The sequence below is a fragment of the Geotrypetes seraphini genome, chromosome 4, assembly GCF_902459505.1.
Source record: "Geotrypetes seraphini chromosome 4, aGeoSer1.1, whole genome shotgun sequence".
Lineage (NCBI taxonomy): Eukaryota > Metazoa > Chordata > Amphibia > Gymnophiona > Dermophiidae > Geotrypetes > Geotrypetes seraphini.
In genome coordinates this window covers 295,425,673-295,449,320 of record NC_047087.1, presented here as the reverse complement: position 1 = coordinate 295,449,320, position 23,648 = coordinate 295,425,673, and the positions used below count along the sequence as shown (strand labels likewise).

At 43.3% G+C, this 23,648-nt stretch overlaps 1 protein-coding gene across 8 annotated transcripts in view; it reads left to right on the top strand.

The window, feature by feature from the left end:
- The first annotated feature begins 348 nt into the window (after window positions 1-348).
- NT5C2 (5'-nucleotidase, cytosolic II) overlaps window positions 349-23,648 on the top strand; it is a 272,125-nt gene continuing 248,825 nt past the window's right edge. Inside the window, exon 1 of one of the 8 annotated variants that reach the window (XM_033942075.1) lies at window positions 349-474. In XM_033942075.1, coding sequence (XP_033797966.1) covers window positions 424-474 — 51 coding nt within the window. In that variant the 5' untranslated portion in view covers window positions 349-423. The other 7 variants (XM_033942078.1, XM_033942077.1, XM_033942074.1 and 4 more) reach the window with 7 other exon arrangements.

Here is a 23,648-nt window from a genome sequence, read left to right as displayed (position 1 = left end):
AACTCCCACAGTCATTAGCTCAAAGAGCAAACAGCAAAATACAGCCAAAACAAAACTCTGTTCACAGACCTTTTCAGGATATTCAGCTTTCCATCTCCTCTGGCCAGCTTTCCTGTATAGCCCCACTTTCCTCCAACACCATGGGTTCTGGGGGAAGGAATTCAGTGGCCAAATTACCAGCCTGTTCCTCAGTCATTTCCCAGTCAGTGCTGAGGAACTGCTCAGCCCCGTCCTGCCTCTGCTCTACTGCCAAGCCTCGTTCTGCTCCTCCTCCTTCCTCCCCCTGCTCTCTAACGAGCCTGGCTTTAAGCTGAGGGGAAGAACCACTCCCCCTTGGCTTTGGATGGGGGAAGGGAATTCCTTCCTCAGCCCATGCCGTTTCTCTGAGGGGAAACTGCTTGTGAGCTTTCTGCCTCACAGGCAATGGAAAATAGCAAGGCAGCTTCTTCCTGCCTGGCTCTGGAACTGCTTCAGGTAAGTCTAAGCCTTCCTGCTCTATTTCCATTTCATTGTCACTCACCAGGTAGTCAGCTAATTTATTGTCCTGGGCACTGACCTGGTCAGCCCTTCTGCACTGGGGTTTATATACTTTCCTTAATTTCCCTGTGGCAAACCTTGGGAAAGACGTCCGTTTGTCACACTCCTTGAGATGCAAATCTATCTCATGCATTTTTATTGTGAATATCCTGAAAACCTGACCTGCCTATGGCTCTTGAGGACTGGAATTGCCTACCCCTGGACTAGAATATGTCAGTTTAGAACTGGTGTTCAGACATGAGCATGAAATATAACAAATAATGCTAATTGCTAAATTCCAAATTTTCTAAGCACAAAAACTAACCACCTCTTCTACGAAACTGCAATAGCAGTTTCTAGCACGGGGAGCCTGCGCTGCTCCCGACGCTCATAGGAACTCAATGAGCGTCGGGAGCAGCGCAGGCCATTCAGCGTTGCTCTCTGTGCTAGAAACTGCTATTGCAGTTTCGTAGAAGAGGGAATAAGTAACAGGCTACGCTGAGTTTGTGTCTTTGGTTGCATTTTTTTGCACATTCTGAAGTCATTATTATGTGCTATTTTTGTTTGGTTTTCATTTGTTATGTGCTTAGAAAGTGTATTGATTCATTGGGGACTATTTATTAAGAAACACCCCACCCCCTCCCCATTAAATATCTTCACAAAAATGACCAATCAGGTTTAATAAACTTTTATTCTCTGGGAAAATGAAACAAGGAATCTGACTAGTCAGTATGGGGAAGTTCTATACTTATGTGAAGAAAGTTCTTCTCTCCTGTTTTTATAAATAGACCCCATCTGTAATTCTCATTGTTCAACTTTACTCAGTTTGTAAGAACAACATACAACCTGCCAAGGGCTCAGACAGTTTGTATGGGAATGAAACATAACTGTGTCTTGTTTTGAATACTATATATAGTGATCTGTACATGTTATATATGTGGCCAACTTAGGTAATTGTTTAGTAGTAAAATGTCCATTTCAACATCTCTGCTTGTCCAAGTTCAGTCCTTAAGGGCTGCAAACTGGTCAGATTTTTAGAATTTCTCTAATGAATACGCATGAGAAAGATTCTCATGCCCAATACATCCAGTTTGTAAATCTTTCTCATGCATATGCATTTAAGAAAACCTGAAAATCTAGCCCTCCAAATAAACCTAGCAGATTAAGCTAGAATGAGTGAGTCGCAGTCATATCATAGGCTGTAGTCTAATCATAATCATAATCATAGGCCTCTAGTCTAATCATAATCCAATCACAGTTCAAAACAGTAATATTCAAATGAGAGAATGACAAGGGGACAAATTTTTCCCCATCCCCGTGGGAACTCTTTTACCTGTCCCATCCCTGTGAGCTCTTTTCCTGTCCCTGCCCCATTCCTGCAAGCTCTGTCTTCATCTGCACAAGCCTCAAACACTTTAAAATTGTAAGTGTTCTAGGCTTGTGCAGTTAAGGAAGAGCTTACAGGAATGGGGAAGGGACAGGGACAGCACCAAAACTTATGGGGATGGGACGGGGAAATTGAGTTCCTGTGGGGACGGGGACAAATTTGTCCCCATGTCATTCTCTAATTGAAATATTTCATGGAGGGCACATCAAAACCATGATTTTACACTTGTTTGTCTGAATTTTTTTTTAGCAGAGAAACATCTTATTTTCATGTTTATGTGTATTTCATAGTTGCCTGTTTTTGCTTTACTCCTTAATTGCCAAATCAGCAGGATTCAACCTGTCCTTAAAATAGTCTACAGCAGGGATAGGGAACTCTGGTCCTCGAGAGCTGCATTCCAGTCGGGATTTCAGGATTTCCCCAATGAATATGCATGAGATCTATTTGCATGCACTGCTTTCAATGCATATTCATTGGGGAAATCCTGAAAACCCGACTGGAATACGGCTCTCGAGGACCGGAATTCCCTACCCCTGGTCTACAGTATTTTGAGCAGAGCTGTATCAAAGCTAAACCAATGGCTTTGGTTTATATGTGAAGATATTTCCCCCAGAGGGCGCTGAAGAGCCAAATATAAAGCAGGGGAAAGCCTCCCTTTACAGGCTGACAATGAATTTTAAAATTCTTTTAACTTGCTAAGTAAGCCAATAGGAAAAGATTGCATTCCTTCTACTCTGGAGAGAGGCGTCATACACCAGAGAAAATTATATTAATTACTGCAAGCTATCAGGCATTCAGAAGTCAGACTTAAATGGGCTTCTCATTTTAGGATTTAGCCAGTAAACACTGGGAAAACATCCCCTTCCCTTTGTATTTTCTCCTCTCTTGCCTTTTTCTTTTATCTTCCATTCAGTTTTTGTGCCTTTTACAAAACTAGCGTGATTTTTAGCGTCGTCCCTGGAAGTAACAGTTCCCATGCTCATAGGAATTATATGAGCGTTGCGTTGGTGCTAATGCTACTACTGCCAGCCCTAAAAATCATGCTAGTTTTGTAAAAGGGGGAGGGGGATAAGTGACACATATTTGGTTCCACAGGAACAGCTATCAAAAAATACAATTGTGAATCAACTAAGCTGCTAAAGACTTTTTTGTGCCCTCAAAGAACCCCTAGTTAGCTGGAAAATAAATACTGTACCTACATTTACAAACACTTGAGAATAGAAGCTTTAATTATGAACTAATGAGATTATTCAGCCTGGAAGACAGTAACAGAAGGTCGGTTTTTTTTTTATCAGTTGCTGTTTTTTTCTTGGGGTGGGGGGTCGTTTGCTGGGCTGTGCCCCTCTTTTCCTGACTCATATATCACTTTTTCAGTGTCCCTATGGCATTTCTTTCTCTTACTATCACAAACAGTAAATTCATAGGGCATTTTTACCAGTGTGTCAGATGCCTTAAAAAAAACCCAAATCTGAATCCCTTATGGCAAGAGGTTTTTGTTGGACCTTCGGTCTGTCCCAATATGACAATTCTTATGTTCTTAAGAGAAAGTTTTAAAGTCAGTAAACTGACCTTGAGTGGTACAACCACGACTCCAAAGGTTATTAAGATTAAAGGCCATAATTCTTTTTAATATTCATGCCAAGTATACTTTTAGGGTTGGCAGGATTGTGTTTTACTTTCCTCCAGTCTGACTCTGTGGTTGGTAGGTTGGCGGCTTACATTTCTGCATTGTTTCATTGCACTGAAGAGGCCCCAGCCTTATAAAGTCTGCATTGTTTCAACTTCCTCATTGTATCTAATTTGCTGAGCTGGCAAGGGCAGGTTCAGTGAGTGCAGTACAGTTAGGAACTATCAACAAATTACACACAGTTGTGGAGTTACACAGTTGCTGATTTGTTCATATGCATTTTATGGTGAGATTTAGAGCTCAGTCTACCAAAAGGATATTTTTCCTGTTTTGTGTGTATGGGATAAAGGAATATGCTCCTGCCCTCCATCCCCCCCCCAACCCCCAATTTTTAAAAGGGACCCATTTTTTTTAAAAGGGACCAGTTCTGTAAAAACAGAAATCAGTTGTACTGTAGAAGGTGCTACGGTCTCTCGTGCTATGGACATGTGAACCAGTTAGTAAACCAGTGATATCAGCTTTCTGGATAAATAGTGCTGCTTACGTGCCCCTTCTCCCCCCCCCCCCCAAATAAGAAAAACACCCCATACACTAAGGGGTCCCTTTATTAAGGCGCTCTAACTGATTTAACGCATGCTACATGCTAAGGCATCCATTATATTCTATGGGCGCCTTAGCATTTAGCGTGTGTTAATCTTTAGTGCGTGATAAATCGGTTAGCACGCCTTAATAAAAGGACCAGCCAGAATTCATTAATAACCTCCTTATTCCTTACAACCTTACAAGGACTTTACGATCTACAGCCCAAAACCTTCTTACTATCCCATCACTGAAACATATAAATACATTAAGGTCTACAATTTTTTCTGTTAGCGCCCCCTCTCTTTGGAGCAGTATTCCAAACTACCTATGCGAAAAACTTACACAAACATTTCTCTTCCTTGATGCTTATGAAACCTAACTGTCTTTTTAAGGACGACCTAGTACCTAGGATTCTTAATACCTGCTCCCCTCCCTATTGTTTTTTTTTCCTTACATGTTTTCTTTTTTTTTTTAATTATTTAATATTTATTGAATTTTTCAATATAATCAAGCATAAAACTTGTACAGAAAGGAAATTCAGCATGAAATTAATACAATTGAAAACATATATAAAGAAATATCAAATATAAGCATAAATTTCTACTCAAGTCCTCAATAAGATCCAAGAGGGGAAATAGGCGAATCAAAGTAATTATATATAAACCAAGTAATAACTAGTTGAATGAGATTAAAGCACCCTTCTTAAACTAAGCACTTTCTTTCTCCAGAGATGCAGTTGAAAGAAAGGTTGTCAGTTGAGATGGCTCAAAGAAAACATATTTATGAGAATGATAATTAATAATACATTTGCATGGATGTCGCAAGTAAAAAGTCGCCCCCAGAGATATAACACCAGGTTTCCTTAACAAGAATTCTCGTCTCCTTCTCTGTGTGTCCCTAGCCAAATCTGGGAACATCTGAATTTTACAACCTAAAAATTCTTTTTGTTTATTTTTAAAGAAAAGTCTCAGCAACCAGTTTTTATCTGGTGCGAGAGCTACTGTCAAAAGTAAAGTGGCTGGGGTCACTAATTCTCTATCAGACATTTCCAAAATATTAGATATGTTCATTAAATCAGGTCCCATTTTCTGTTGTTGTTGTTGTTGTTGGTCTTGAGTCTTATTTGGAAGGTAATAGACCTGTGTAAATGGTGGTAACGACTCTTCAGGAAGTTCCAATACTTCCGTCATATAACGTTTCAGCATTTCCCTTGGGGCTATCATAGAAACCCTAGGGAAATTTATCAGTCTGAGGTTATTATTACGAGAAAAATTTTCCATTGCCTCCATCTTCCTTCTTAGGTTAATATTGTCTTTAATTAATGTCTCAGTAATTTGTTGGGAGACTTTTAATTCTTGACAGACATTCTGTACTGAAGTTTTTGAGTCCTCTAATCCAGTCTTTAAGTTTTTAATCTCAGTCTCATGGTTATTAAGATTCTTTTCTAGTTGTGGGTTAATAGATCTTGCCAAATTGGCCACAAGATCCCACAGAGAATCTAATGTAACCTCTCGGGGCTTCTCAAGTTGAAAAGTTTGTGATTTTAATTTAATTAGCTCACCCTCTGGCAACTTGTCTTCAACGGCAGTCTGTCGAATTCTCTCATCCCCCAGCGCTTCCTCCTCAGTCTCCTCTGCACCGGCAGGGAGTCCTGCAACACAGTTCCCCCGTTGTTCTCCTTAGCCTCCGGGAGGAGGTGAACTCCGACCTCAGGAAGTACCTCCTCTCGCGGGGAACTGGTTGACTGAGGGCATGGGGGAGGTGCTCTTGCTTCGGGGCTCAACGATGTCTCCGGCCCCATGGAGAGCGACACAGACGCGCCTCCACTGTGCGTCTCCCGCGGGGAACTCCCCAAAGCCGCCGGCGTGCCCTGCATTCTCTGCATCAGCTCCTCTATATTCCCGAAGACGGCCGTTCTGGAGCGCTGCGAGGCTCCAGCAGCGCTGCGTCCCCTCCTCTTCGGCATTGTTCAAAACAGGTAAAAGATTTAGAAGTATACGGAGATTTTAAGGAGCTTCAGGGAGAGTGAAACTCAAACAACCTCTCGTGCGGCCATCTTGGATCCAAATGATGGTCTTACATGTTTTCTTGACATATTGTAGTTCTAGCCCTTCTTTCCCTCTTGGCTCTGTTTGTAAATTTATTTTTTTTTTAAAGTCTTTTAAAGTTAATATTTTCCCTAGTGTTGTTGTGTGTTTTTAAACTGTCTTTTAGTTAATAGACGGTTTCAGCATTTTTTGTACACCGCCTAGAAGGTTTGATTAGGTGGTATAAGAAATTTAAAAAAACTTGAAACTTGACCCCTTTGTGCACACAGATGCCAAAATTAATGCAGAATGGTTTTGTGCATCCTGTGTTAGGCCATTTTTTTTCTGCATTCACACACATTAAGGGCTCCTTTTACTAAGGTGCGCTATGCTTTATAGCGCGCGCTAACCATGAGCTAAACGCTGACGCATGCATGTTAGTCTATGGGTGCGTTAGCGCATGCGTAGATTCAGCGCACGCTAAATGCGTGCTAAAACGCTTAGTGCACCTTAGTAAAACAGGGGGTAAGTGTTAGCACTTAACACAATTTAGGAAAAGGGTTCCTTTCTCTTTTCTCATCTCAAGCACTTATCTGCATTACGTTATATTAGTGACTTCTATTTTGCCCGTACCTTGCAGTTCTAGGCAGATTACAAAAGAAGCTAACTGGACATTTCCAGGAAAATTACAGTTTAGGGAGCTGCTTTCATGGTTGAGATTTTGAAGAGAAAGATTGCAAGAGAGGAAGAGACTTTGAGGGGGAATTTACAGGGAAGGGGAGGACAAGGGGAAGAGTTAAGATAGCTGGATAAATTTTTTGAATAGCAGGGTTTTGATTTCTTTTCAAAATGATTTGAAGTCGCTCATTGTTGTCAGCAAGTTGGAGATGGAGTGGTCCAGTTTCGCTGCCTGCGTCGCTAGTAGGTGGTCAAACATCTTCTTGCGCTGAGTGCCTTTGAATGGGGGATAGGTAAATGGGGTCTGGGTTCTCCTTTGTCTAGTAGTAAGATTCTGATTTAGGCAGTTGTTTAGGTAAGTGGGGGCAGTGCCATTTAATGCTTTGAATAATAGACAGTATAGTTTGAATTGTTATAAACTACTGCACTATGTACTATAGAAATGCATAAATAGACTAAGGGCTATATTTACTAAACAGTGTCATTGTGTTACTATGCATTAATAAGTATTAGACTTCTAGCACTATAAAGGATAGTACTGGGGTTATTTGATAAGCATCGTAAACCGTACGGGATAAGAACTTCAAATATCCCTATAACACTCTTATAACACCTTGAGAAAGCTTATCAGCGAAGCATGTCAGTGAATTTCATGTCCCTGATTCAGACCACAAAAATAAAAGCTTAAGTAATAGCTAATACAAAGAATATTATATGAAATAGTGAAAGAGGATCATATTTATTCAACTATGTAGTATCTTAAATTATTTAAAATGAATTAAACGTATTTATTTAATATTTTTGAGATCCGATGACGATTTAACACTTAAAGCTTAGCGTAATGAAAGCATTTGAACTCTAAGGGCTCCTTTTACAAAGGCGCGGTAGCGGTTTAACGCACATAATAGCGCACACTAAACCACCAGCCGCACTAGCTGCTACGCCTCCTCTTGAGCAGGTGGTAGTTTTGCGGCTAGCGCGGGGGTTAGTGCGTGATTAAAAGTCACGCGCGTTAAAGCCGCTACTGCGGCTTCGTAAAAGTGGTGTTTCTGAGGATCATATACTATCTAAACTCTATAAGGGTGTTATATTTATAGGGATATTTGAAGTTCTTACCCCTTACGGTTTACAATTCTTAACAAGTATTAGAGCATATTGTTTACTGTAAGTCCCATTTTAAGCAAAGAGACCTTCTTATTAATAATATGTGTTAACGTCCTAAATCTTTAACTAGAATTTTATTTAGCACAAACACAGAATAATAACATTTTTATGGCACAATTTCCTAAACCAAAAGTTTGTATTTATATCATATTAAACTGTATGTTAATTAGAAGTGTCCTAAGACAGAATCATACCCTGTGTGACATTCTTCGCAGTGCCCCCACTGTATTACAGGGAAGACAATGGACAGGGAGAGATTTTTTTTTTTTTTTACCCTGTCTCACTTGTGCCCTGTGCTGCTTCACTGCTCTCATTATTCTAGGACTGGCCCTGTGTTGACATTTTGGGAAAGAAAAAGAATGGAGATGCAAACTTAATAATTGGTTTGTTGATTTGGGGATGAATTCAGGCCTCAGATACTGGATCTGAAATGAGGACTCAGTTTTGGAAGTTATACTTAAGTCATCGCTAAAATAGACATGGTGAACACATTCCTGATTACAGAAACCAGCCAGTCTAAGAAGTTTGTTAGCTTGAAGTGAAGTTTATACAGGCAATATTTTGACATATACTGAAAGGTCACCACATTTGTACTTTGAGCTTTGTAATTCAGTGTTGATTTAAGGTTGGAGCAGATTCAGCTAAATCCTACGTGTTAGTATGAATGTTACACTATGTAAAAAGTGTTCTGTCAGCTTTTATCACACACATCCTCAAAGTTTGAAAAGCCCTCACAGTTTTTTGACTTCTTGTCTCTACATATTTCCAAGTTTGTTTGTTTTTAATTTGCGTTCTCTACAAATTTCCAGCTCCAGGCACTGACATTGGATTTAGCAATTTTCAGCAGGGAAAGTCATGGCCAGCGGGTCTAATTTTTAGGACTTCCAGGATGAATTCTAATTTAAGTATATCTGAATACTTAAGTTCTAATTCAATAAAGCTAATTTGCCTAGGTCTTCAGTGTGACTTTTGTCGTCAGAACAGCTAGAGTGATCCATGATATATTTTAGAGAGGACCTGAAAAGAGGGGGGAGAGGGGGGCAGAGCAACCAGGAGGCAGCTGGCTACTAGTATTTGGGAAGGGGTAAAACGCGGACCTCATGGACCTGACGGACCTCGCGCATGTCCTTAAAATCTGAGGTCCGTGCTGGATCATAGACAACCCCGCGAAAGACAAAGACGCGCGCCGACAACTGAGCGCAAGACGGAGGCGCGCGCCGAAGAAAATTACAGTTTTTAGGGGATCCGACGGGGGTTTTTGTTGGGGAGCCCCCCCAGTTTACTTAATAGAGATCGCGCCAGCGTTATGGGGGGTTTGGGGGGTTGTAACCGTCCACATTTTACAGTAAACTTAACTTTTTCCCTAAAAACAGGGAAAAAGTGAAGTTTTCAGTAAAATGTGGGGGGTTACAACCCCCCCCACAACGCGGCGCGATCTCTATTAAGTAAAGTGTGGGGGGGGGAGGTTCCCCCCCACACCCCCCCGTCGGAGCCCTAAAAACAGTAATTTTCTGCGGCGCGCGCCCCCGCGCTGTGCTCAATTGTCTGGGCGCGCCTTTGTCCCGGCGTGCTTTTGACCTGACACCGTCCGTGCCACTTGTAGTTAGTTTCTGGCTCTGACAGACCTCGATGACAATTTAGCTTTGACGGATCCGTCTCAGTTTAGGGAGGGAAAAGTATTAGGATCCGTCAGCACTAAAATGTCACCGAGGTCTGTCAGAGCCAGAGACTAAAACCATTCCCCTTAATGAAGTTTTGCAGAAAATCTCTCCTGCAAAAGATACCAGTGGCGGGGACCCGGCCCAACCGTCCGGGCTCTATAAACATTCAATTATTGCCAGCAAAGTAGCCGCGCCAATTTTAGTCTGGCTCTGACAGACCTCGGTGACATTTTAGCGCTGACGGATCCTAATACTTTTCCCTCCCTAGGCTGAGACGGATCCGTCAGCGCTAAATTGTCACTGAGGTCTGTCAGAGCCAGAAACTAACTACAAGTGGCACGGACCTCAGATTTTTAAGGACATGCCAGGTCCATCAGGTCCGCGTTTTACCCCTTCTCCTAGTATTTATTTATTTGGATTTATATCCCATCCCAGTTTAGAACGGGGTTACAAGATCACATACATAATAAGACATAACAGGGTAGTAGTGATGAATTTAAAATGTGGATGGCTACAGGCAGTGGGGAAAAAGAGAGATAGGTGTGGAAGCACCCCACAATGTTGTCAAAATAGTATGGGCTGGGATGGAGATGGTGGAAAAGCATCGTAAAGTTGAACCATCTTAAGTTGACAAGGACCTGTACAGCCATCCCTCAAATCACAGGTTTGGAAGCGGTCAGTGCCCCAGTCCTTCCCAAATCTTCATCAGGACAATTGCCCCGGACCACCATGTTCCAGGGGGTCCCAAACTTGCCTGAAGGACAGCCTGCAAGCAAGCTTTGGGGGATCCTATCATGCTTAACACCAGCAATGGGGACAATCACCTGTAGAAAGCTCAGAGCTGTCACCAGCTCCGTCTAAGCCTTGCTTGCATGAGTTGGAGGGGACGGGTCAGCTCTAAGCTCTTTTCATGCACTTCCCTTATATAGTGAGCGACCTGAGACGACCCGTCAGAATTCAGCACTGGGAGCAATGACCGATGTCGCCTGTGCCTGAAATGCCTGTTAGATGTCACTTGAGCAAATCTGCACACAATACTGTATCCCGGTACGAGGCAATAATTCATGTACTCATCCCGGACTGATAAATTCTAATAAGCTAAAGATAGGATTTTTTTTTTTTTTTAAGCAATTTTCATTGGCCAGGAACTTAGTATCCACTGTTCCATCAATTCTGACAGGGAGGGGGGGTCACCTCGCCCCCAGAGGCCGCAACGCCTCTCTGTCATGAATATCGATGAGCCTTTATCCGCCTGCAGCGGCTCCCGCGAGCGTTTGCCACGGCGATTCCTCCGGAAAAACCAAAACGAATCCGCAGCCCCGCTCCAAAAGTCCGAGCCGGCTGTGAAGAGGGACCCAGGTCCGCTCGGCGGTGGGGGGTGCAGTAGGCGCTCGAGCGCCCGGACTCGCTCCCGGAACACGGCGACGCTCCCTGCGCATGCGCTCTGGGCCGGCCGAGGTTGCGGCAGTTGTGCAGTTTGCTGTCTTGGCAGGAGCGCGCGGGCTGAAGGTGAGCGGCTGGGGCGGGAAGCGGGCTCGTCAGGGTCCGGCCAGATTTCCGTTTGGCTCCTGTCGGCACGGAGAGAGGAGGAGGAGGAGGGGGGGGAGAGAGGACGTAACGCGAATAAGGAGAGCGAGGGAGCTAAAACAATGGCCCAGATATTTCCCCTTGGGGGCGATGAGGCTTCCCCTCCCCCTTTCCCACCTGGGGACGTGGCAGGTGGCGGGGCCTTCGGGGAAGGAGATTGCCGGAGTCCCCGGGCCCCTCCTTCCAAGTGGCACTGCGGTGACTGCCAGGATCGGCTTCAGCAGCACCGCTGCCTTCATGTCCTCCGAGCTGGGTATTGGCTGTCGCTATTTCTATGTATTATTGACCACTTTTCTAAAAGAAAAAAAAAATAAATTGTTCAGAGCTGGGTACTTTACAAAGTGAATCTTTCCTATTTGCTAGGAATATAAAAATGCCCAGCCTTTCCTCTGTGTATGGGCTGTTTGCTCTTTCCATCACTTTTCACCTACTGATTGTCTCTACAAGGAAGTCAGTGAGGGAGTTCTTAGGAAGCTGCAAGGTAAAGTAGGAAGAAGAAGAAGAAAAAGAAAAAAAAAAGAGAGGTTGCCATAGGAGTGCTGTAAAAGTCAGACATCTGTTGAAGTTCTATGTGTGTGGTGGTCAGTGCCAAGTAGCACAGTGTTCCTTCGGACATTAAACTATCCAATATGCTTTTGCTTTCATCCTGGTGTCTGCATACACACAGGAAAGCTAGGGACCTCTCTCCACTTCAAAATCACTGAGCTCTGGAACAACCTTACCTCCCCTCTTCGGAACTTGAGCTCTCTCCAAGTTTTCCGCAAACATCTGAAAACCTGGCTTTTCTCAAAAAATGTAAGTCTCCCTCCAACTTAGGAATCAAGGAAACTCTTATATCTTGGCATCCCAAGTCCTCTAAATTTTCTCCACACTTCTACCTCTAACCCTCTGTTGTAGTTCCTTCCTATTTCTCCCACTGTAAACCGCGTCGAGCTCTACAAACATGGAGTTGATGCGGTATACAAACCTAAAGATTAGATTAGATTAGATACTCCAGTGTTAACACTTGGTGGGTATGCAGTGGTTTAAGGCCAAGGGCCTATTAGAAAAAAAAAAATAAGGGCCGGACTCTCTAATATCACCGGTAAAATCCGATGGGCCGCTGTAGTGGCTGAGCACTTGGTGGGTATGCAGTGGTACAAGGCTGAGGGCCCGTTAGAAAAAAATAAGGGCCGGATTCTCTAATATCACCTGTAAAATCCGATGGGCCGCTGTAGTGGCCGTAAATGTGACGATTTCAAAAAGATTGAGTCATTCTCGAAGAACCATGCGTGCAAATGAGGGTCACCAAATTTACATGAGATCAGTTGCTGGTGATAGTGATCGGCACATGCGTGGAATAGTCCACGGAAAGGGGTGTAAATGTGCACGTGTTGGAAAAAAAAACTATGCCGTAGATATGCATATATCAGGCATGCCTTGCTGGAGCGCAATATATGCATGTGTCATAGGTGTGCATCACATGCAGCTGTAGCTGTTAGGCATTTGTGTTGTAAAATAGATAAAAGACCAGCGCTTTTATGGTGGTTTCCTTTTTCTGTTTCCTTTTGGCTCCTGTAGTTGAAGTACAGTAGTTTGGCGGGTGATTTCTAGTCTTGGGTTTTTATCAAGCACGCATAAAACATGCCTTTAATACACATGTTCGAGGCAAGTGCTTTTCAGATTTTTTTCCCCCATAAATATTATACTACTATAATTTATGTGAATAGTGTGTTTTTTAAACATTTTTATCTTGAGCCACAGCCAGAAACATATGCCTCAGATACATTTTTTGTTCCAGCACACTGGACCACCCAGTAATTTTGATTGTTAAAAGCTGGCACTGCATTTGGAGAATTGCCAGGATTGCACATTTAAATATTAATGATCCCATTTTGTTGTTGTTAGGTGCCATCAACTCGTGCTTGAGTCCTAACGACTTGATGAATTACGGATCTAAAAAGAAATTAGTTTTGTGCTAGTCCGGAAAGGCCCTCCAGCATCATCCCCATGGTTGTTTTCAACGTGTCCAGCCATCTGATTGCAGGTCGCCCTCTTTGCCTGATTCCTTTGATCTTCCCAAACATGATGTCTTTCTCCTGTGATCTCTCTCTTCTGATGGTGTGACCAAAATAAGACAGTCGTAACTTCATCATTTGGGCTTCGAGTGACATTCTTGGTTTGATCTCTTCCAGAATCATGATGGCAGATAAAGGCCAAATGGCCCATCTAGTCTGCCTATCCACAGTTACCATTATCTCTTTCTCTCTTTGAGAGATCCCACATGCCTATCCCAGGCCCTCTTGAATTCAGACTAGAGAGTTGCGCGGGGACAGAAATCCCACCCGTCCCCACCCGTCCCCGCCAAAATCCCACCCATCCCCACCCGTCCCCGTGAGGAATCCCTCCGTCCCCACCCGTCCCCGTGAGGAATCCCTCCGTCCCCACCCGTCCCCGCGAGGAATCCCCTCCGTCCCCACCCGTCCCCGCGAGGAATCCCCTCCGTCCCCACCCGTCCCCGCGAGGAATCCCCTCCGTCACCATCCTTCCCTATAAACTTCAGAAATAGTTATTTTATTTAATTATGCTACTGAATTAAAGGCTCTGGTAGAGACCCATTTACAAATAAGCAAAGAGACTATTAATTTGGAAATATTAATTGGGAAGAATACATACTTTGTAAATGGGTTTCTACCAGAACCTCTAATGTAAATATAAAATATAAATACTCAGCTGATGAGAACCCACAAACTGTCAGCTGAGGACTTCCTTTGCAGTTGGCCTGGGGTCCCTTTTGCCAAGCTTGGCAGGCAGCAGTAGCGTCCCTGAGTCACAGATGCTGGCACCTCAGTGGCTCATGGATGCTGCCAGCGACTGCTGCGCTTGGTGGAGGGGAGTTCTGACCATCTCTAGAGGAGGTCCTCTGCTGGCGGTGCTTGGGGATCCCCACCAGTCACAGCAAGGGCCAACAAGTACTTCAACACTGTAGAAATAAAACCAGAAATGCATTTCCTTTTCTTTTGAACACAAAACAAAGATATCTGCCATATACATTTCCCAAGGCAGATGACTCTATGCAATGTCACCTCGGTAACAAAATACAAAAATAGACAAATACACCCCCTCCCTTTTTACTAAACCACAATAGTAGGTTTTAGCACAGGGAGTTATGCTGAATGCCTCGCGCTGCTCTCAATGCTCATAGGCTCCCTGCGCTAAAAAACAATATTGCGGTTTAGTAAAAGGGAGCCATAGTGCAAAATATAGACAGCAGATATAAATTCTCAAAACAGACACATTTTGATCACTAAATTGAAAATAAAATCATTTTTCCTATCTTTGCTGTTTGGTGATTTCATGAGTCTCTGGTTGCACTTTCTTCTTCTGACTGTGCATCCAATCTTTCTTCCTTTCTTTCAGCCTCCTGTATGTTTCCTCTCCTCCAGACCTCATTCTCTCCCCCAACTTTTTCTTTCTGTCTCCCTGTTCCCCCTTCTTTCTGTCTCTCTGTCTGCCCCCTTTCTTTCTTTCTCCGTGCCCTCCCCCAAGCCACTCGGTTTGCTGCCACCACCATCGGGGAATAGTCCCCAAGCCACCGCTGTCCCAAGCTTTCCCTGCAGAAGTGTCGCGCTGACCAGCATTCCGCTCCCTGACGTCAATTCTGACGTAGGAGAGGAAGTTCCGGGCCAACAAGGCATTTCTCCTCATTCCATCCAGCCTGAGCCCCATCTCTCCTTGATCCAGCATTTCCCTTCTGTGTCTGTCAGAATTACCATTCCACCTATTTTCCAGCATCACCCTTCTTTGTGTCCATCTCACCTATATCCCTATCTCACCACTTTTTCAGAATCTTCATTTGTCTCTGTCCTTGTCTTTACCCCATATTCACCATTTGCCCTTTCAATGTCTTTATCTCCCCCCCCACACACACACACTTTTTCAGCATTACTTCTATGTCTCTATTTCACCTCCTCTTCATGTCCCCTCTGTATCTCTATCCTTATTCAGAAGGTCCTGCTTACCCTTTCTCTTCTTTGTGTCACAATCTCCATTTTCAGCTTTCCCCCCTTTTCCTTTGTTACTGCACCCTGTAGCCAGAATCTTTCCACCCTCTCTCCACTCCGGCCCAGCCCAGTATGAAATATTTCCTTTTGTTTCTCTCCCCTCTCTCTTCTCCTCCCTCACCCACGAGTCCTGCATCTGGCCCTCTCCCTTCTACCTGCACCTGGCAACACCCCCCTGCTCCGCGGCTCTCTTAAGCAACTCGTCAGCAGCGGTGATCAAGACAAGCTGCCGACATCGAGGCCTTCCCTCTACGAGTCCCACCTTTGTGGAAAAAGGAAGTTGAAACAAGCGGGACTCGCAGAGGGTAGGCCCCGACGTCAGAAGCTGCTGCTGAGTTGCCGAAGAGAGCCGCAGGTAGAAGGGAGAGGGAGATAGGAAGGCTGTAGAAGCTCCGGAGCATGACACCGAACCCGGCCAGGATGATTTCTTTTTCAGGCTGCTGCTGCCGCTGCCATCCCCGACCCGAAATGACAAAAAACAGCCTAATGCCCGCGTCGGGAAATAGCCATGCTGAGCAGTGAGCTCAGCACGTACACAGATGAAAGCCTTGCTTGCTGATTGGTCCGGCGGCACGGTGGGGCGGGGCCGCCGGACCAATCAGCAAGCAAGGCTTTCATCTGTGTACGTGCTGAGCTCACTGCTCAACATGGCTATTTCCCGACGCGACGCCAGACTTGTAAGCTGCATCGCCAGAATTTAGGTAGGTTGTTTTCATCCCCGTGGGAGTCCCGTGGGCAAGGGGGCGTCCCCGTGGGAGTCCCGTGGGTCAGGGGGGCATCCCCGTGGGAGTCCCGTGGGCCAGGGGGCGTCCCCGTGGGAGTCCCGTGGGCCAGGGGGGGAACCCGCGGGATCCCCGCGGGACCCGCGGGATCCCCGCGATCCCCGTTCCCGTGCAGACCTCTAATTCAGACACAGTCTCTGTTTCCACCACCTCTTCCAGGAGACTGTTTCACGCATCTACCACCCTTTCTGTAAAAAAGTATTTCCTCAGATTACTCTGGAACTTATCACCTCTTAACTTCATTCTATGCCCTTTCATTGCAGAGTTTCCTTTGAAATGAAAGAGACTCGACTCATGCACATTTATATTATGTAGGTATTTAAATGTCTTTATCATATCTCCCCTCTCCCGCCTTTCCTCCAAAGTATACAGATTGAGATATTTAAGTCTGTTCCCATATGCCTTATCATGAAGACCACACACCATTTTAGAAGCCTTCCTCTTGACCGACTCCATCCTTTTTATGTCTTTTTGAAGGTGCGGCCTCCAGAATTGTAAACAATATTTTAAATGAGGTCTCACCAGAGGCATCAATACCTCCTTTTTTTCTACTGGCAATACCTCTCCCTATGCAACCTACCATCCTTCTGGCTTTCGCTGTCACCTTTTCAACCTGTTTGGCCACTTTAAGATCATCACATACAATCACACTCAAGTCCTGCTCTTCTGTTGTGCACATAAGTTTTTCACCCCCTAAACTGTACTGTTCCTTCGGGTTTTTGCAGCCCAAATGCATGACCTTGCATTTCTTAGCATTAAATTTTAGCTGCCAAATTTCAGACCATTCTTCAAGCTTTGCAAGGTCTTTCTTCATGTTGTTCACACCATCTGGGGTGTCTACTCTATTGCAGATTTTGGTATCATCCACAAAGAAGCAAATCTTACCCAACAACCCTTCAGAAATATCATTTATAAAAATGTTAAAAAGAACAGGCCCAAGAACAGAACCTTGAAGCATACCACTGGTAACATCCCTTTCCTCAGAGCAATCTCCAATGATCATTACCCTCTATCGCCTTCCACTCAACCAGTTTCTGACCCAGCCCGTCACTTTGGGACCCATCCCAAGGGCACTCAGTTTATTTATTAGACGTCTGTGTGCTAAAATCTAAATATACCACATCTAGCGCAAATCCTCTATCCAATTCTCTGGCCACCCAGTCAAAGAAATTGATCAGATTTGTGTGACAAGACCTACCTCTAGTGAATCCATGTTGCCTCCAGTCCTGTAATCTACAGGATTCCAGAAACTTGACCATTCTGTTTTAAAAGCGTTTCCATTAATTTGCTTACCACTGAAGTCAGACTTACCGGCCTGTAATTCCCTACTTCTTCCTTACTTCCACTTTTGTGGAGAGGGACCACATCTGCCCTTCTCCAGACCTCTGGTACCACTCCCGACTCTAGAGACTCATTGAAAAGCTCAGTCAGCGCAGCTACCAGAACTTCCCTAAGTTCCTTCAGCACCCTTGGATGTACACCATCCGGCCCCATCGCTTTGTCTACCTTTATTTTAGCTAGTTCCTCACGAACACAACCCTCTGAAAATCGATCAGGGTCTATTACTCCTTCCCTATTCACGTTTGTCTTCTGCGGTCCCGCTCCTGGTGCTTCAGCCGTGAACACAGAAGAGAAATATTTGTTAAGCAATTCAGCCTTTTCTTTATCAGCTTCTACATATTCCTCCCCTTCACCTTTGAGTCTCACAATGCCACTTTTTGCACTTTTTCCTATCACTAATATATCTAAAAAAGTCTTTGTCTCCCCATTTTACTGTGTCAGCTTTTATTTTCTTCCATTTGCATCTTTGCTTTCTTGACTACACGACCAGCCTCTCTTTACTTCCAGATATTTTTGCCTGTCTTCCTCTTTATACAATCTTTTGTAGTTTATGAAAGCTAATCTCTTATTCCTTACCTTCTCAGTTACTACTTTTGATAACCAAAGGAGCTTTCTTTTCCTCTTACTTTTACTTACTTGCTTATCAAAAAGATTTGTCAGCCTTACAATTGCTCCTTTCAGTTTTGCCCTTCATTTCCACTCCTTCCAGACGTTCCCACCCAGACAACAATTCCTTGAGATAAAACCCCATCCGAACAAAGTTAGTTTTTTAAAGTCTAGAACCTTTGCTTTTGAAAGAGCCCTCTCTTAATATTAAACCGTACCATGCAGTGATCACTGGATGCCAGATGATCACCCATTGTAACATCAGAAACACTTTCCCCGTTTGTAAGCACTAAGTCCAGTATGACCTCATCTCAGGTGGGTTTCGTTACCAACTGCTGGAACAGTTTTCCTTGTAGAGAATCCAGGATCCCCCCCTACTTCTAGAAGACACTGCAATAGGGATATCCCAATCAACATCTGGCATGTTAAAATTGCCTATTAGCAAGACTTCCCCTTTTTTAGAGATATTCTGAATGTCTACTATTAAGTCTTTACTTCTTCCATCTGTGAAGGAGGCCTGTCTATCACACCAATGTAAATATATTCACCATTCCCTCTTTCCAATCGCTTTAGTTCTTCTGGCAGTCTACGGCGTGCATAAAATCCTTCTACAGCACGAAAGCTTAAATGTCAGAGGTGGAGGCTGCTAGGCGGCTCGGAAAATACCATGGTGAGCTGTTCTAATAATTGGGTGGTAAAATCCTGGCAAGCTAAATTGCCTGGAACTGGTTTTGTGACCATTGTTTTTAAGCTCGGTAAATTTTGAGAATCCAGCCCTGAAGGAGGAGGTCACTCAAGTTGACTCAGGTAGAGAGGTGTGCAATAAGATTACATTACATTAGTGATTTCTATTCCGCCAATACCTTGCGGTTCAAGGCGGATTACAAAAGAAGTTATCTGGCCATTTTCAGAGGAATTGAAGAGTAGAGCGATTTGCTACAGAGAATTGGGATGAGTCTTGCGGTGTTAGTTTGTCTTCAAGGATGTCTTGAATAGGATGGTTTTTATTTCTTTTCTAAACGATTTGTAGTCTGTAGTCGTTATCAGTAAATTGGAGTGTTGGTAGTCTACTTTTGCTGCTTGAGTGGCTAGAAGGCCGTCTTACAGTTTTTTTCGTTTGACGTCTCTGATTGGGGAATGAGTGAACGGTTTGTGTGTTCTCCTGTGTCTGGTTGAGGTAATTTGGATTAGGCGGTTGTTTAGGTAGGCTGGGCTGTCTCCATTTATGGTTTTAAATAGTAGGCAGTAGAATTTGAATTGTACTCTTGCTTGTATTGGGAGCCAGTGTGAATCTAGGTATGCCGCCATGATGTGGTCGTGTTTCCTCAGTGAATAGATAAGTCTTAGCGCTGTGTTTTGAACAGTTTGTAGTTGTTTTATCATGGTTGTGGGGCAGGGGAGATAGAGTATGTTGCAATAGTCTAGAAGACCCAGGACTAGGGACTGGACCAAGAGCTGGAATTGTGTTCTGTCGAAGAATTTTCAAACTTGCCTTAAGTTTCTCATGACCCCAAATGATTTTTGTATTGTTTTGTTGATTTGTGGTTGCATGGTACAGCATCTGTCAATTCCTAGAAGTTTTAGAGTGGGTTGTATAGGGTATGTGATTGAGTTTATTACTAGATTTGTTATAGTTGGGGTTTTATTTTTTTCGAGGCGAATGAATTTTGTCTTATCTGGGTTCAGTTTCAGTTTGTGATTATTCATCCATGTTGCAACATTGATGACTGGGAGTGCCTGAACTGATCCTTTGGGATTAGGCTTGAGGAGGAGTCCTGTGGAGTCTTGGTAGTGTATATAATAGGGTGTGTATATAATATAAGCACCAAACAGTATAGATGACCACCGTATCACAACGGTCATTGTCGAATGAAGTGTAATCACTTTGATATTGAATTGCTGTGGAACTTGACATGACTGTGTTTCAGCTTCTAGGCCTGCATTAGGAGTCACCCCCTTTTTCTCTCCCCTTTCCCTTTTTTCTCTTCTCACTCTCCCTTACTTTTTCCTTTCTTTCCCCTGCAAAGTAATTTCTTTCTTTTTTTTCCTGTTTTACTAATACAGGTTTATTTTCAAATAGTCAAATAGACCCAGATTCTCTAAACGGCAATATGGTCAGCAGCCACTCATCAATTGTCAATCACGTAATGGCACCATTTAGAGAATTACGCTTCTGGCAAAGGTAGGTGTCAGAAATGTAGGCCAAGGTTTTCAAGACCTACATTTCCGGTGTCTAACTTTGGTGTGAATCACACCTCCAGAGGTGCCTAATGCCTACAGTGTTGTTAAGCACCGTAAAGTGCCTACGGAAGTGTGATTTTGGCATTTTTTTTTAGGTGCTAGTAGGCGCTTTTAAAATCAATTAAAAATTTCATTTAAATGGGGTTTTTCACTTAGCTTAGGTGCCAAAAAAATGCACCGTCTTTATGCAAAATATCCTTCCCTTTGTTGAAGTTATATATGACCTTAATTGTTTTAGGGCCCCTTTTACAAAGCGGCGGTAGTGGTTCTCCCGCGGCAAATACACTGAAGCTTATTCAGTTTCAATGAGTTTCAATGCATTTGCCATTCAACTTTGTAAAAGGGTCCCTTAGTTTTTAGTTTATATTAAGCATATTGGAATCTATAATGGTACAGGTACATTAGATAGATTATGAGCCCAACAGGACAGATAGGGAAAATGCTTGAATTACCTGTGTGAAAACCACTTTGAGTTTGGTTGTATAACTACAAAAAGGCGTACAATATGAATGATTATGTGTTCATGCTATTGTCACAGTTTGGCAGTGTCTTGCAAACATTTTGAAGCCGCAGCACACTAAACTCGGGCTGGAGGGCATCCAGAAATGTGTGGACGTCAACACAATGATGTCATGCACATGCATGAAGGCCCTCTAGATAGGGCCCTGAGCTGCCAGTAGAGGAGGAGAGATGCTGGCGTTGGCTGACTGCCTACAGGATGTGCCTCTTGCTGCAAGAGGCATGCACCATAGGCAGTCAGCCGGTGCTGGCACTTCTCCTTGCTGGTGTTTCGCGGCACACAGTTTGCGATACACAGCTGTATGGGCTAAATTCTAAATTGTTTAGTGGTGGCTAGTGTTATGTCCGATTTTTTTTTTTTTTTTTTATACACACGCACATTTTTATGTGCTATTTGTTGTATAGTTTTATAAATTATATATATATATATATATATATAAACACACATAAACTTTATAAAACTATACAACAAATAACACATAGAAATGTGCGTGTATATATATAAAAAAAAATAATCGGAAATAACACTAGCCACCACTAAACAATTATATATGATATTTTTATGTAGACTCCTGATGTAGGCTTAGAAGCCAGAAAATGACCCTTTTGAGTTTGATAGTAATTCAGCATTAAAGGGCTCCTTTTACTAAGGTGCGCCAGCGGTTTTAGCGCATGCTATAATGCTGCACACGCTAAACACTAATGCCTCCATAGAGCTTGCATTAGTATTTTTTGTTTAGCGTGTGATTAGCACGCGCTAAAAATGCTAGCCCACCTTAGTAAAAGGAGCCCAAAGTGTTTTTCATTACATCTGGCACCTTGTTGTGATTTGGTCATTTCCAGTGTTTGGTGCCTCTTTGTGTACTGTGGAGGTTTGCTCTTATGTCTCGTTCTTTTTATATATAATATAGCCTTGTCTACACATTGTGGTTCTCTGTCCAAATTGTATGCTAAACTTGACTCTGTATATCTAACGTTACTGTACACATGTAAATTCTTAATTTGTCTATGCATTATGTATGTCAAACTTGTTACCCATTCTGAACTCGTTGGGGAGGACGGGATATAAAACTAACCAAATAAATAAATAGATTTTAAAGTTGCAGTTGGCAGATTTTATATAAAAATTCTAATTCTTAAGTTATCGTGCATTGTTTGCTTTGGAATGAAAAGTGGATAAGTTTAAATATGGGTTTTATTCAGCTTTATTTTGTACTAACTACAGCATAAAAACAAATGCTTATTGGATACCCTCCCAAGCAGGGCTACAATTGCAGAGCCATTTAGCTGGTAGCAGTTCTTAAGTAGCTCACATTTTTGCAGCATCCTTGTTGCAAACAGAATTATATGATGCTGCACAGTTCCATTTCAGATACCTGCAGATTGCTCTGGTCTGGAAAGCCTGCTAACTACAAGGGGCTGCTGTAAAGTTCTCAGTCCAACCAACAAAGTTGGGGCAGCCTCCTACGAGGGCTATACACTTAGTCTAGTGGATAAGACCTGGCAGACAACCCGGTGCGCCGCTATGCCGTCAGAGAACAGAAGAGGAGGCAACTGCGTCTGCCATTCTCGGCAGAAGCGGGGACCAGGCAGCCAGCAACCATTCTGTGCCGGTCTCAGTTTTTTTAAAAAGGTACGTGTGTGTGTGTGTGGGGGGGGGGTGGAGGAGGAAGAGGGCCAGCAAGCAAGGGAGGGTGGCAACATTAAAATAAGTTAAAACAGGGGGTGCGCTTTGTGTATTCGCTCTATTAGATGCACCCTTATTTACACCCACTTTTTTTGGGGGGGAAAAAGTGCGTCTAATGGAGCGAAAAATATGATATTTGCTTTAGGCCGCCTAATGCCACTTCTGGCATTAGCCACTCCCACACTGGGGTTCAGCCTAAAAAGCCTCAATAGGCCTGATCCCAGCGCTGTTAGGCACTTTAAAACTCAGTTAAAAACACCGAACAATATTTTTAACTGACTTTGGGCGCCTAAAAAATTGGAGGCGGTTTGAGAATCTAGACCTAAGTGTATAATCCTCAATGGAGACTGCCCCAGCTTTGTAGAATGGACTGAGAAAATTTCAGCAGCCCCTGTAATTTTGCTTTGTTTATTCTGTATGATGTCTGTGATGGGGGGGGGGAGTAATGAAAATGTGAATAGTGTCTTTGCTTACTGAGTGCAGTATTTGAACTGAGTCACATAGATAAAGTGCCCAGCTAAATTTACATAAAAAACTGGATAAAGAGCATGAAATCAGCTAGATTCAATCACTCCTTGTCTTTTAGTTCAGTGATTTGGTTACTTAATGTTAATAGCCTGTGTAGCTTCAAAAACTTTTCTAGTTGTATGCTGAAGTAATATTTTAGAAATCAGGTGAAGATTCAAGTTTAAAAAGCTGAATAATAGCTAATAATATTATGTGCCTTGGCCAGCTGACAGTTACAGCTGTGGTTCTGTGTCTAAAAGCTCCATGCACCAGTTTCTTTGTGTCTAGCTTTATCCTGCCAAGTATGTGGAAATGTGGAATCTGTTATTTACCTGCCACGAGAGAGCAGTAATTTTATGTTTGAATATGTGACTAGTAGAGGAAAACATTTTTGTTTTTTACAGTTAGGACAATTTTGGGTACTTGGAGTTGGAGTCATGGGTACCAGAAACTGAGGAGTTGGAGTCGAAGGATTTATCTACTGACTCCACAGTCCAGTCAACACTGGGAAGGCTTTAAACTGGGCTTTTTGTCATAAGCCTTTTGTCAGGAAATCCCACTCAGGGTCCAGTCTTTTGAAGGGAGCTTATTCTGTCACCCCTTGATGATATCACAGAGTAGGCATAGCTTCTGGATGCTTTGGCAGCCCTAACAGAATGAGCTGGTTGCACACAGATACAAGACACTTGGGTT